General features: G+C 33.3%; 1 protein-coding gene across 1 annotated transcript; it reads right to left on the bottom strand.

Annotated features, from left to right (window-relative positions):
- Nucleotides 1-3,733: 3,733 nt before the first annotated feature.
- On the bottom strand, nt 3,734-11,795 carry LOC139899312 (ribosome-recycling factor, chloroplastic-like). The gene is made up of 11 exons (XM_071882137.1): nt 11,661-11,795; nt 11,472-11,559; nt 9,294-9,363; nt 9,081-9,176; nt 8,889-8,986; nt 8,439-8,550; nt 7,942-7,983; nt 4,603-4,659; nt 4,470-4,520; nt 4,133-4,189; nt 3,734-4,034 (listed from the first exon to the last, which is right to left on the bottom strand). Exons 1-11 carry the CDS (start codon nt 11,752-11,754, stop codon nt 4,017-4,019), a joined length of 783 nt encoding a protein of 260 aa, XP_071738238.1. The 5' UTR covers nt 11,755-11,795; the 3' UTR covers nt 3,734-4,016.
- Nucleotides 11,796-12,673: the final 878 nt, after the last annotated feature.

Below are 12,673 nucleotides of genomic sequence, written 5' to 3' on the forward strand. Positions count from 1 at the left end.
AGTAAAATAATTAAATGGATCCAAATAGGTAAAATGCTTCACGCTCAATGACAAAAAACCAACAACTGAATGCGTAACGCTTTAGTGACATCAAACCAATGAACACCTAATACGTACACATGTAAACAATAATAATTCTTAAGACACAAACACATGTACTACAATTCACGAGTAAAATGGTCAGATCATATATTATATACTCCGTGTGTATATATATATATATATATATATATATATATATATATATATATATATATATATATATATATATATATATATATATATATATATATATATAGTGGTAGGATCAAGAGAGAAGTAACCAATCGGGGGGAAACGGGGGAAGTAAATTTTATTTTTTTTTCGTTTTTTTAAAAAACTTTGTTCACGAACATTATAGATGAGATGAAAATATAAACATTTAGTAGAGACACTTCGTGATAAATGTTTTTATTTTGGCGGGAAAACCCTCGAAGAAATAATATATAACAATTATCGTGTTTTTCGAGCGTATGTTGAGTTTTTAGCTATTGGGGTTTAGATATTAGGGTTTATAGGGTTTAGATATTAGGGTTTAAAAATTTAGGGTTTAGGGTTTAGATTTAGAGTTTAGATTTAGGATTTAGATTGAGTTTTTAACACGAACGGTTTAGAGTTTAGGGTTTAGGGTTTAGGGTTTGGTGTTTTGGTTTTATGGAATAAACCCAAAACACCAAACCCTAAACCCTAAATACCAAACCCTAAACCCTAAATCCTAAACTCTAAATCAGGCTAAATTTTACTTCACAAAACATGAAGAAAAAAACGTTCATATTCTTCACGAATAATATTATCTTGAATGTTATTTTTGTCGATCGTTTTCCCGCCTAAATAATAACATTCATCACGAAGTGTCTTTTCTAAATGTTCATATTTTCGTGTGATCTTGATGCCGGAAAAAAAAAATTCCAAAAAAACGGAAATTTTTTTTTTTTGCTTCCCTCGCTTCCCCCCGATTGGTTACTTCCCCATTGATCCTGCACATATATATATATATATATATATATATATATATATATATATATATATATATATATATATATATATATATATATATATATATACACACACACGAGTTGATTATAAAATGAAAACCTTCTAGTTGTTTCTTTAAAAATTTATTTACAAGCAGAAAGGCCAAATCATCTACAATATTTTATTTGGAAAGAAAAGCCAAACGGATGATTTGGAAAAATGTACTCCATTATCAATAGAAAATTAAGGTGGCTAATCAGTAATCACCATATGCCTTAAGCACTCTACCTGAAGCTGTGTACCGAGTAACGTACAATATATGTTATGTCCTCTTCAAATAATTAAAATGATCAACTAAGCATTCACAATAAGGTGTTTGCACTTAGGCATACACAATCAGGCATGAGTTGTGCTCACTAAGGTAAACGGTAGAAGGTCTAGCATGATTACCCTACGGTTGGTTCCAATCTTTCCCTGACCATCACAAAATATTCGCTTTTGACATAATTCAAACATGAGACTTCTTGTAAGGAACTTGGGGCCCGAATCACTGAGCTATCTTGTGATGGTTATAAAAGAAGTTGTGCGCACTAAAGCATACATAATCAGATGTGCGCACAACACCATGAGTGTATTCTGCCTACATATGTTAGGTTCTTAATTTTGATTCGTCTTGTTTAGGTTGCACGAGAGTGCCTTTTTGACTAAAACATGCACAATCAGATCTGCGTATAAGCTATGCACAATCAGCTATAATATGCCTCATGCTCATATACACGTGAACATGTTCATATGTGAAATTCGAGCATATCACACTAACCCCCGAGTGTGATTTGTCGTTTCAGAATACTGAAGGTAAAGGTAATTAGATGCTTTTATATATTTTGTGTAAATAAATACGGAGTAAAAGTTATGTGGGTCCATAGAAATGGTCCATGAAACAAAATAGTCCATATATTATTAAACGTTGTAGTTTTATTTAATGTGTTGTAGTTTTATTAAGCTCCATAGAACGGGTCCATGAAACAAAAGTAGTTCATGACGTTCCAATATTTCAAATATGCACATTACAAAGATTCGATGCAACCGAATTAAAGAATGATATTTCGGTGTTACATTAAATTTTAGCATCTTTCACTTAAAATAAACTCTTATCCTATATATATATATATATATATATATATATATATATATATATATATATATATATATATATATATATATATATATATATAGGGGAGGGATCAATGGGGAAGTAACCAATCGGGGGGAAGCAAAATTTTTTTTCCGCTTTTTTTGAATTTTTTTTTCCGGCATCAAGATCACACGAAAATATGAACATTTAGAAGAGACACTTCGTAATGAATGTTATTATTTAGGCGGGAAAACGATCGACAAAAATAACATTCAAGATAATATTGTTCGTGAAAAATATGAACGTTTTTTTTTCATGTTTTGTGAAGTAAAATTTAGCCTGATTTAGGGTTTAGGGTTTAGGGTTTGGTGTTTTGGGTTTATGGACCGTTCGTGTTAAAAACTCAATTTAAATCCTAAATCTAAACCCTAAATCTAAACCTTAAACCCTAAATTTCTAAACCCTAATATCTAAACCCCAATAGCTAAAACCTTAAAATACGCTCGAAGAACACGATAATTGTTATATATTACTTCTTCGAGCGTTTTTCCGGCAAAATAAAAACATTTATCACAAAGTGTCTCTACTAAATGTTCATATTTTCATCTCATCTATAATGATCGTAAACAAAGTTTTTTCAAAAAACGAAAAAAATAAGTTTTTACTTCCCCCCGCTTTCCCCCGAATGGTTACTTCCCTCTTGATCCTACCACTATATATATATATATATATATATATATATATATATATATATATATATATATATATATATATATATATATATATATATATATATATATATATATATATATATAATGATTCATATTTATTGACGAGAGGCATATTCAAATAAATTCAACTTTTAAGTTGAGATTCAAGAGACCAATCAAAGTGTGACATGTGACGCGACAATCACATTTAATTGGAAAAAAAAATATATTTCAAAACTTTTTTGTTTCGAATTTTTTTTTTCAATCACATGTGCTTGGATTTGACATGCAGTAAATCACATGTGATTCTGCATGCCAATCATATGTGATTCTGTATGTCAAATTCAATCACATGTTATTGAAAAAAAAAATTGAAAAAAAAAATTAATTTTTTTTTTCAATCACACGCGCCACATGTCACACTCTGATTGGTCCTTTGAATTTCTATGAAATTGTTCGATTCACATGATTACAACTCCTCTCTTCTTGTGGATCCAATTTTTTAATAAATTTTAAGATTACCGATTACATTTGGTGAACCAAACTCACCTTCAATTTTGTATTAAAAACTATTAAATGCAAATACATGGGCCACACACAAATCACAACTCACACAATAGTTTGTCATTTGTTACACAAATTCACACAATACATTAATTTTACACGTATATAAACAAATATGTCCACGCCTCGACTTGAACCCACAACCTTTTGATTAGAACGGTTCACTAGATACTGTTACGACAATGGCCATTTGGTGCTCAAGATCACACTTAAGCACTAAACATAAAACGCGAAGACTTGAACTGATTGATAGAACAAACGAAACCACACAGCAACAGTATTTATGGCAAATAGCATGCATATATTCGCAAAAGGTGAAACATAAATACTTTAAAAATGGAGATTTATCTGGTTGAGTATTTGTGGTTTTGAGCACAATGTTATCGTTATCATTACATATCATTATAACCCAGCCAAAAAGAAAAGTTCTTAAAAAGAGAGAACATTTGGGTGTTCATTTTAACCCATTACCAAAATATACACATTCAGTATTCAATGCCACAAAAAAAAAAAAAAAAAAAAAAAAAAAAAAAAAAAAAAAAAAGATTGATCATATTGAGGTACCTCACCCATATGTAATATATAGCATGACATCATACGGTAAGCAGCTCCTAAAATCAAACAATAAGTGACATTATAGATATAAAATCTCATGTCTAGAGCGATAAACACAAAACAGGAGTAACAATGTACGTAAATATTAAAATACCTTCTCCTTTTGTTTGAAGATGGAATCGATCTTTTTCATGTACTCATCGGTCATTTTCTGCACGCAAAAAAAAAATTGTATGCTTTTATACTGAAACATTAGAAAAAAAACATGTTAAAGCTTTAATGACTTCAATGTTTCAGTTTCACGATAATTGACTAGTGGCTCGATCGATCTTGCAGGGTTCACATGCCAATTAGGTATGTGTAATGTATCGAAAAGACAGTCAACTACTTTTTTCTACATTTTAATGAAAATGCTTTAATGCACATCTATGGTTTGAAAGTTAATTTGGGCGTTTAATTTTAATTTAAATATGTTACACTCATTATAATACCTGCAAATCAGACGATAAATCCTTCACATTGTCTTCCGAGAGTTTTTTCTCCTGTAAGGCGTAACAATGATTATTGAAAGGTGAAAACAGAAAATATGTTATAACAAGTGAGATATGAGATTAAAGTTCAAACCTTTTCAAGTTTATCATACGATTTAATGGCATCTCTTCTTATATTTCTGATTGCTACCTGCATAATTCATGAAGAAAATGCAATTAAAATATTGATTAATAAATTGATGCAGGATCGAGTGAGCTTGCAAATGGGCTAACAAATATCAGGGTCAAAAATATTGGGCTCGAAAATATTGGGATTTATGATTATTTTCAAGATTTGGTATGTGGACTTAATTTTGTGCGGATGGGAGTGGGCTAAACAAAAAGTGGACTATGACGCTAGGCCAAGGGAACGATCATGGGCTGCAATATTAAATTGGGAACCAAAAGAAGCTAGCCATGCGTACCTGAGAAGCAATCAAAATGGATAAAGTTTGAAGTTTAGTTGGATTCTTATCAATATTTTTAAATTTTAAATTGCTCTTATCTATTACTAGTAATCATCTATTATCTAATAGTATCTATTTAAAGAACGGTAGTGCTAGTTTTTTAGGGGGTTATATTTTTTGAGTATTTATTTCGTGAGAATAAAAGACAGCCACTTTGGCTTTGTATCTCGTAACAATTAATAGTCGTACAGACTTTGATTGTTGTGCTTTTATTTATAATTAGTTGTGTTTCTGTTTGGCCACGATTCTTTTTGCATTATTTGGCATCCAGAGCTCAGGTTTTAGCCAAACAATGTATCGTGGAGGTTCTCGAGGAGACTATTGCAGAATCGCCGATCGAGGCAGCGATGGGGATAATCGTAGACACGCCGAAAGAGGCAACTAAGACCCTCGGGACGCATAAATTGAACGATTATATAAGCGAATCGCCGAGTTGGAACTGAACCAACAACGATTCCCTGTACGGTACGATTCGGAACGAATCGATTCAGAAACCATCAATGATACCATCTATGATACAGATGGTATGATACAGATGGTGAGGATGGAGTATCCATCTATGATACTGAACCCATCTATGATACAGATGGTGATGATGGAGAATCCATCTATGACACCGAACCCATCTATGATATTGATGGTGGGGAATTTTTTTCTTTTTCTAAATTTGATGATGTAAGTGAGTTTGAATTAGTTACTAATAAAGACATCAACATGTACAATGTTGATGTTGATTTGAGTAGCGATTTCATTGAAGATGTTGATGTTGATTTAGAAAATGATTTCAATAAAAACGTTGGTGTTGAGGACTGTCTCTGTGTTCTTGTTGCAATACTTGACACTCCCAATGAAGAAAATATTATTAGGGTAGTTACAGTCATTGAAGTTGTAGACTCGAGGTCGAGTCTTTTTGAAGAAGGGGAGAATGATGCAGGATCGAGCGAGCTTGCAAATGGGCTAACAAATATCGGGGTAAAAAATATTGGGCTCGAAAATATTGGGATTTATGATTATTTTCAAGATTTGGTATTGGACTTAATTTTGTGCGGATGGGAGTGGGCTAAACAAAAAGTGGACTATGACGCTAGGCCAAGGGAACGATCATGGGCTGCAATATTAAATTGGGAACCAAAAGAAGCTAGCCATGCGTACCTGGGAAGCAATCAAAATGGATAAAGTTTGAAGTTTAGTTGGATTCTTATCAATATTTTTAAATTTTAAATTGCTCTTATCTATTACTAGTAATTATCTATTATCTAATAGTATCTATTTAAAGAACGGTAGTGCTAGTTTTTTAGGGGGTTATATTTTTTGAGTATTTATTTCGTGAGAATAAAAGGCAGCCACTTTGGCTTTGTATCTCGTAACAATTAATAGTCGTACAGACTTTGATTGTTGTGCTTTTATTTATAATTAGTTGTGTTTCTGTTTGGCCACGATTCTTTTTGCATTATTGATGATGCAGGTAGAATTATGATTCAAGCCTCAAATCATGCAACAAGCCCAACAACTTTAAATGCTTATTTGGTAGATGTTCACTTTTGGCCTAAGCTAAGACCACGTGATCCTGGAAGAATAGATGGACATTTTACACGTGGGAAACAAGAAACAAATTGTGGAGTTTTAAGTCTAGTAGGAGTCTAGTTTTAAATTTCATGTTTATCTTTAATATTTTAAAGTCACGTGGTATATGGTAGACTATATATGTAGTTGGTCGATAGTCAGTTTTTGGGGAGTTATGATTATTATTTTGAAGAAATAAGTTACGGCTATTTTTGTGTTAAATATACACAAGTTATCCAATTTAATTGTGAATTCTGTTTGGCCACGATAGTTTGCATTATTTGGTATCCAGAGCTCAGGTTTTGGCCAAATAATGTATCGTGGAGGTTCTCGAGGAGATTATTCCAGAATCGCCGATCGAGGCAGCGATGGGGATAATCGTAGACACGCCGAAAGAGGCAACGAAGACCCTCGAGACGCAGAAATTGAACGATTATATAAGCGAATCGCCGAGTTGGAACTGAACCAACAACGATTCCCTGTACGGTACGATTCAGAACGAATCGATTCAGAAACCATCACTGATACCATCTATGATACAGATGGTGAGGATGGAGTATCCATCTATGATACTAAACCCATCTATGATACAGATGGTGATGATGGAGAATCCATCTATGACACCGAACCCATCTATGATACTGATGGTGGGGAATTTTTATCTTTTTCTTTTTTTGAATCTGATTATGAAAGTGATTTGGAGGTAGTTACTATCAAAGACACCAATATGTCCAATGAAGAGGGTAAAATTTCCTTCCGTGAAGATGTTAAATTTTTTTCTTGTGAAGATGCTGATTTGGAAGACGATTTCAAAAACATTGATCTGGGCTTGAAAAATATTGGTGTTGAGGACCGTTTCCCTATTGTAATATTTGGCTCTTTCAATGAAGAAAACATTATTCGTGTAGTTCTTCAGAATTATTTAGATGTTACCGTTCTTGATATTGTAGACTCGAGGACGAGTCTTTTCGAAGAAAGGGATGATGATGCAGGTAGAATTATGATTCAAGGCTCAAATCATGCAACAAGCCCAACAACTTTAAATGCTTATTTTGTAGATGTTCACTTTTGGCCTAAGCTAAGACCACGTGATCCTGGAAGAATAGATGGACATTTTACACGTGGGAAACAAGAAACAAATTGTGGAGTTTCAAGTCTAGTAGGAGTCTAGTTTTAAATTTCATGTTTATCTTTAATATTTTAAAGTCACGTGGTATATGGTAGACTATATATGTAGTTGGTCGATAGTCAGTTTTTGGGGAGTTATGATTATTATTTTGAAGAAATAAGTTACGGCTATTTTTGTGTCAAGTATACACAAGTTATCCAATTTAATTGTTAATTCTGTTTGGCCACGATATTTTGCATTATAAATGATACATGCAAACCATCTAGTGGCGTACCTTCCCTTCCTCTGCCTGCTTTGCAACAGCTTTTGAGAGCTCCTGAAATTGAAACCATAGTTACACTATAAAGATTCTGAAGCGCATTGTCATCAGTACAATAGTTGCTTACGGGCATTGGAGGTGGCAATTGCGACCCATTAACTGTTGTGTTTTATCTCAGAGAGGTCGAATGGGTCAAATAAATATCTTAGCTGAAAATGGAACAAGTCAAACGGGTCAAACAAGTTGAAAGTCGCCCAGATTGTATTTATATGAATATAACCTCAAAAATTATTTTATCAAAAGTATTATAACATTACAGAAACTTGTTTTATGAATTTAGATTCACGGAAACAATAGTAAAAATTGACATGAATGTGATTGTGACTGAACCCGACTCGCGCTGTTTCATGCCGTAAATGAATGACTTCTTTTGACTCAAACACGTTTTGACCCGTTACCCAACCAGCCCATCTTGCAACCTCCGATGTATATTAGAACGACAACGACAACACCTTTCTCCTTTCTGATGTTAGTTGAGGAAGAGTTAACCGTATCACTTCACCATCGTTACTCGGAGTCATACCAAGATCAGAGCTAACTATGGCCTTCTCAATAGCCTTCAAGCTGAAATTTAACCGATGGTCAAACAATTACAATGTTGCTAAAGATCAAAGCATGGATCTTTTACAACCCAAGAATACAACAAACATAAGGTAGCGTTTTTCAACCCAATTGCTTGTAAATGATTCAACTTGGTACACTCGACAGTTTTAGATAAGTTAGATAAAAGTGTTTTGAATCCATTAAACCATTTTATCCAAAACAAGAAATGACCATTTTTAACCCATTACCCACCCTGCCCGACCTGCCCATTTGGACACCTCAACTTCTCTTGTTAAAAGTTCTAAACTTTTAATATTTGCTAGCATTTAATAATGGAAGCTAAAGAAGATAATGTGTACCTAGATTTGTCATAAGGTTGCACTAAAAGAGAGCTTGAATCAGGTGTGCTGATCTGCGCAATGGTCTTCAAATTGACAGGTGAACCATAGTACTCCACCTAACCAAAAAGAAGAAGAAGAAGATAAGATCATGGAATAATATGCACGCAAAAATGAACGAGACATACGTAACAAAAGGGACCCGGCTTTAACCTCGAGTTTATCAAGCATAGCGGGATTTGATCGCCCCGTCCTTATAGAATTAAAACTTGATAGCATGCTGTCAACAGCTTTCTCCATTCTTTCTTTCTAAAGCATACCATGAAATGAAACAAAATACATTTGATAATAAAAAGTGTACTTCAAATATAATCTTTAACAGTTAGAAAGTTTAAAGGAACGGGATGATTTTGTTAATCAACTTACAACGCTCTTTTCAATCAGAGATTTCTCGGCCTCGATTTCCTCTAGGGTAGCACACATGATGGTTGCGTTTCTGGATTAAAGAACAAAACATAAAGCCACATTCATCTATGTTACTGATATTTGAACACATACAACATTCCATATATTGTCGTGTCCAGGGGGTGGGCCATGTGGAATGATCATTAATTGCAGGTTAAATATTCTTAAGAAAATAAATTCTGTGGGAGGCATTTGGATATGCATTTTAAGATACATTTTATTTGTATCATCTCATAATTACTTCACCCAACTATTGAGACTTCAAATTGTGATTATCAGTTTATATCCATATACTCAGAGCCACTTAACTAAAATTTATAAATAGGGTAGTTGCATGTATAAGCCAATTTATAAGCACTATACGCCTATACCTATACCTGGAAAACGGGTCAGGTTGGGTCGATTTGGGTAACAGGTCAAAACGATTTTGGGTTGAAATGGGTCAAATTTTTAATGGGTAGAAATGGGCCGGGTTAGGTAATGGGTCGGAACGGTTCATAGGTCAAATGGGTCCAAACGAGTCATATACTTTTACATCATATACTTTTACATTTGAATTTTACATTTATGAATACGTTTTACGTTTATACTTTTACATTTGATTTTTAGATTTATGATTACGTTTGACGGATGAAATTGGTTATAATCTTTACGCTCGACCCATTCGACCCATTCACAAGACCCATTAGACGTATTTAAATTTATTGAGCTTTAGGAATTGATACCCACTTGACTAGTTCCTTTTTAATCTAATAGAATCCAATAGATTGGAGAGAAACCTATGATCAAGCATATTTCCACCGAAAGCTGAACACACGTTTGAGTGCAATAAAGGGTTTTTTTTTTTTTTTTTAGGTACAACGATGTTAACCTCCTGTCCGGTTACCGTGATAACCCTAGCCTAGATGATGATTTCGGTAGGGTGGTAGTGGCTGTTTGCTGGCCGATGAGGCGGAGCCGGTCGGCGGCGAGGGGAAAACCCTACACGGTGGTGTAGGTAAAACCCTCGAGGGAAGTGAAAGAGTTAGGAGGTCGAATGTCCATCCAACTATCCAAGGTGTGTCTTTTATGGTATAGGGTCTACCCTTTATTTATAGAGGCCATATTAGGGTTTTTGGAGAAAAGGCCAATGGCTCGCTAATGGACCGTGCCCAAGCGCGAGCCCGAGTGTTATGACGATGAGCTATGCGCATCATCAACCTATTGGACCTTTTTTAAGTTATGTTTTACATTGTCAGGCATAATTTTTCTCAAGACCCAATTAAGCTAAATTTGAGAGTATGGTATCAAATTGTCAGGCATAATAAGCACAAAAAAACACCCCCTTAACTCCCCAAACACAAAGCATCACAAATAACCTATTGATAAAAGTGGCATTTGGTTTGCAAGCACCTCGTTATGATTTACTATAATACAACAATACAGGTTTTTGAATTAACCTCAGTATTCGGCCAATTTGCAAGCCGCCTAATATTGGAGCGACCAATCAACCATCCCCTTTACGGGTATCCTGAAATTGTCGTAGGTGAACCTCCCTGGCCACAAATGGCAGCGTTTTTTTATTTATTTAATTTTTTTTTTTTACTTCTAGGATCGAAATTTGAGACCTCTAGATATTTTCACCTTAAGACCAAGTTTTTACCGGGAGGCCACCATGACCATAGGTAAATAAACCCGAACGAGTGTCAAATACTTATAAAGATAGTTATAGTTTTACGTATTACGCAATTAGAGAGATTTCACTATATACCCTTCAAAGGGTTTCAAACATAATCTCAAAACTCATAACCCAAATTCAAACCCTAAAACTATCTTTAATATGTAATTTCGATATATCCCATTTTAGATCATTTCACGAGGATAACGTATATACAGCTAGCATCATACGGAGTACTAAATAAGTAATATGTTCTCAATTCATACATTATAATAAAATCACATATGACATTTTTACCATTTCTTACATGAATGCATTTACCTCCCCATTTACATCTGACTGCACCTAAACTTATACGCAACTAATTCCCCCAATATTTACTCCCCCAGTATTTATTATTCACAAAAAATTCACAACATAACATAACTAAATAAATAAATCATAATCATAATCATAAAACAAAAATCCAAAAATAAAATTGCCTTTTTTGTGGCGGCCCTTTAACAACACCAGCATTCTTTGCTTTCAGTTTCACATAACTCACAGAAGAACTCCATGACATCAAATTCCCTGAAACAAAAATTGCAATTCACCAAACAATAAGTTTATAATCCAAATATAGCTATAGATAAATATGTATATATATACTTTTTAAATTGAATTGAATGGACCTTGAAATGGGATTGTTTTTGTAACGGATTTTATGCCGATTTTAGGTTTTTGGTAAATAGATGACGTAGCGGGTGATAACGATGACATCGCCATACTTTTTGTCAGAAGAATTGAAAGAGAGAAAATGGTCGAAAGCGAATATTGTGGATAAGAGAGGTTTTATGATTGTGGACTATTTTATTCACTACAAATCAACCAGGCCCATATAAAAGATTATTTTCTCAGACCTTTAAAACTAAAATAAGCCCAATAAAAAACATATGGACTGAACAAGCCCATTATTCAAATAGATATTTGTGTTATGTAGTGGTAACAACTAGAGTAGATAGGTAACTAACTGGTTGGATATGCACGATTCCATATTCATATTCTTATTTATTTATATTCATTTTCTTTATAATCTATAATCATATTTACATAAATACTTTTTCATCAGTCCACAAAGTTTTATGTTATATAAGGTCGGACGAATCGAGTAAATACTCGATTTTCTTTGTGTTAACCTATACATATCCTTTACTCATTGGTGATTATTTGAATAACTCCTTTGTATGAGCACTTGTTGTTGAAAGACATTTTACGGTTTCACTACTTTAAAGTAAAATAGTTAGAAGAAAAAATATATAGAGAAACTATTTTGAGAAAATACGTTTTTTAACTTAAAAAGGAGTTTACAATTTGCATATCTTGCAAACATATATTTTAAAGTTCACTACTAGGGGACAATGAGATCTTTGATAGCTAGTTTCAAATATAAGAATCGTTAGAAGAACTGACTTAGGTTAAATTTGTTTGCTGATACAAAGGCAATGACTAAAAGTGTCACTCCTAACTAATAGCAGCAAATGTGTGGGATTATTGTTGACATAAACACAACCAACAAGAAACCACTATTGAATTTATTTATTTTTTAAATGTTAACTTTAACTAACTGCAGATATCTTTATTTATGTTATATAATATTTGATGAAAATTATATGAATGAAATTGAGTTTTTAATGACTTTTCATTA

Source organism: Rutidosis leptorrhynchoides, chromosome 3 (genome assembly GCF_046630445.1).
Source record: "Rutidosis leptorrhynchoides isolate AG116_Rl617_1_P2 chromosome 3, CSIRO_AGI_Rlap_v1, whole genome shotgun sequence".
In the NCBI taxonomy this organism is placed as follows: Eukaryota; Viridiplantae; Streptophyta; class Magnoliopsida; order Asterales; family Asteraceae; genus Rutidosis; species Rutidosis leptorrhynchoides.

What these genes read in the sequence shown, in the direction of transcription:
- LOC139899312 (XM_071882137.1), bottom strand. Translation starts at nt 11,754, where the DNA reads ATGGCGATGTCATCGTTATCACCCGCTACGTCATCTATTTACCAAAAA. An exon ending in CAACCTTATGACAAATCTAG is followed by an intron (nt 8,551 to 8,888) that starts GTACACATTATC and finishes GTTAAATTTCAG; the next exon opens with CTTGAAGGCTATTGAGAAGG. An exon ending in AGCAGGCAGAGGAAGGGAAG is followed by an intron (nt 4,660 to 7,941) that starts GTACGCCACTAG and finishes TGAATTATGCAG; the next exon opens with GTAGCAATCAGAAATATAAG.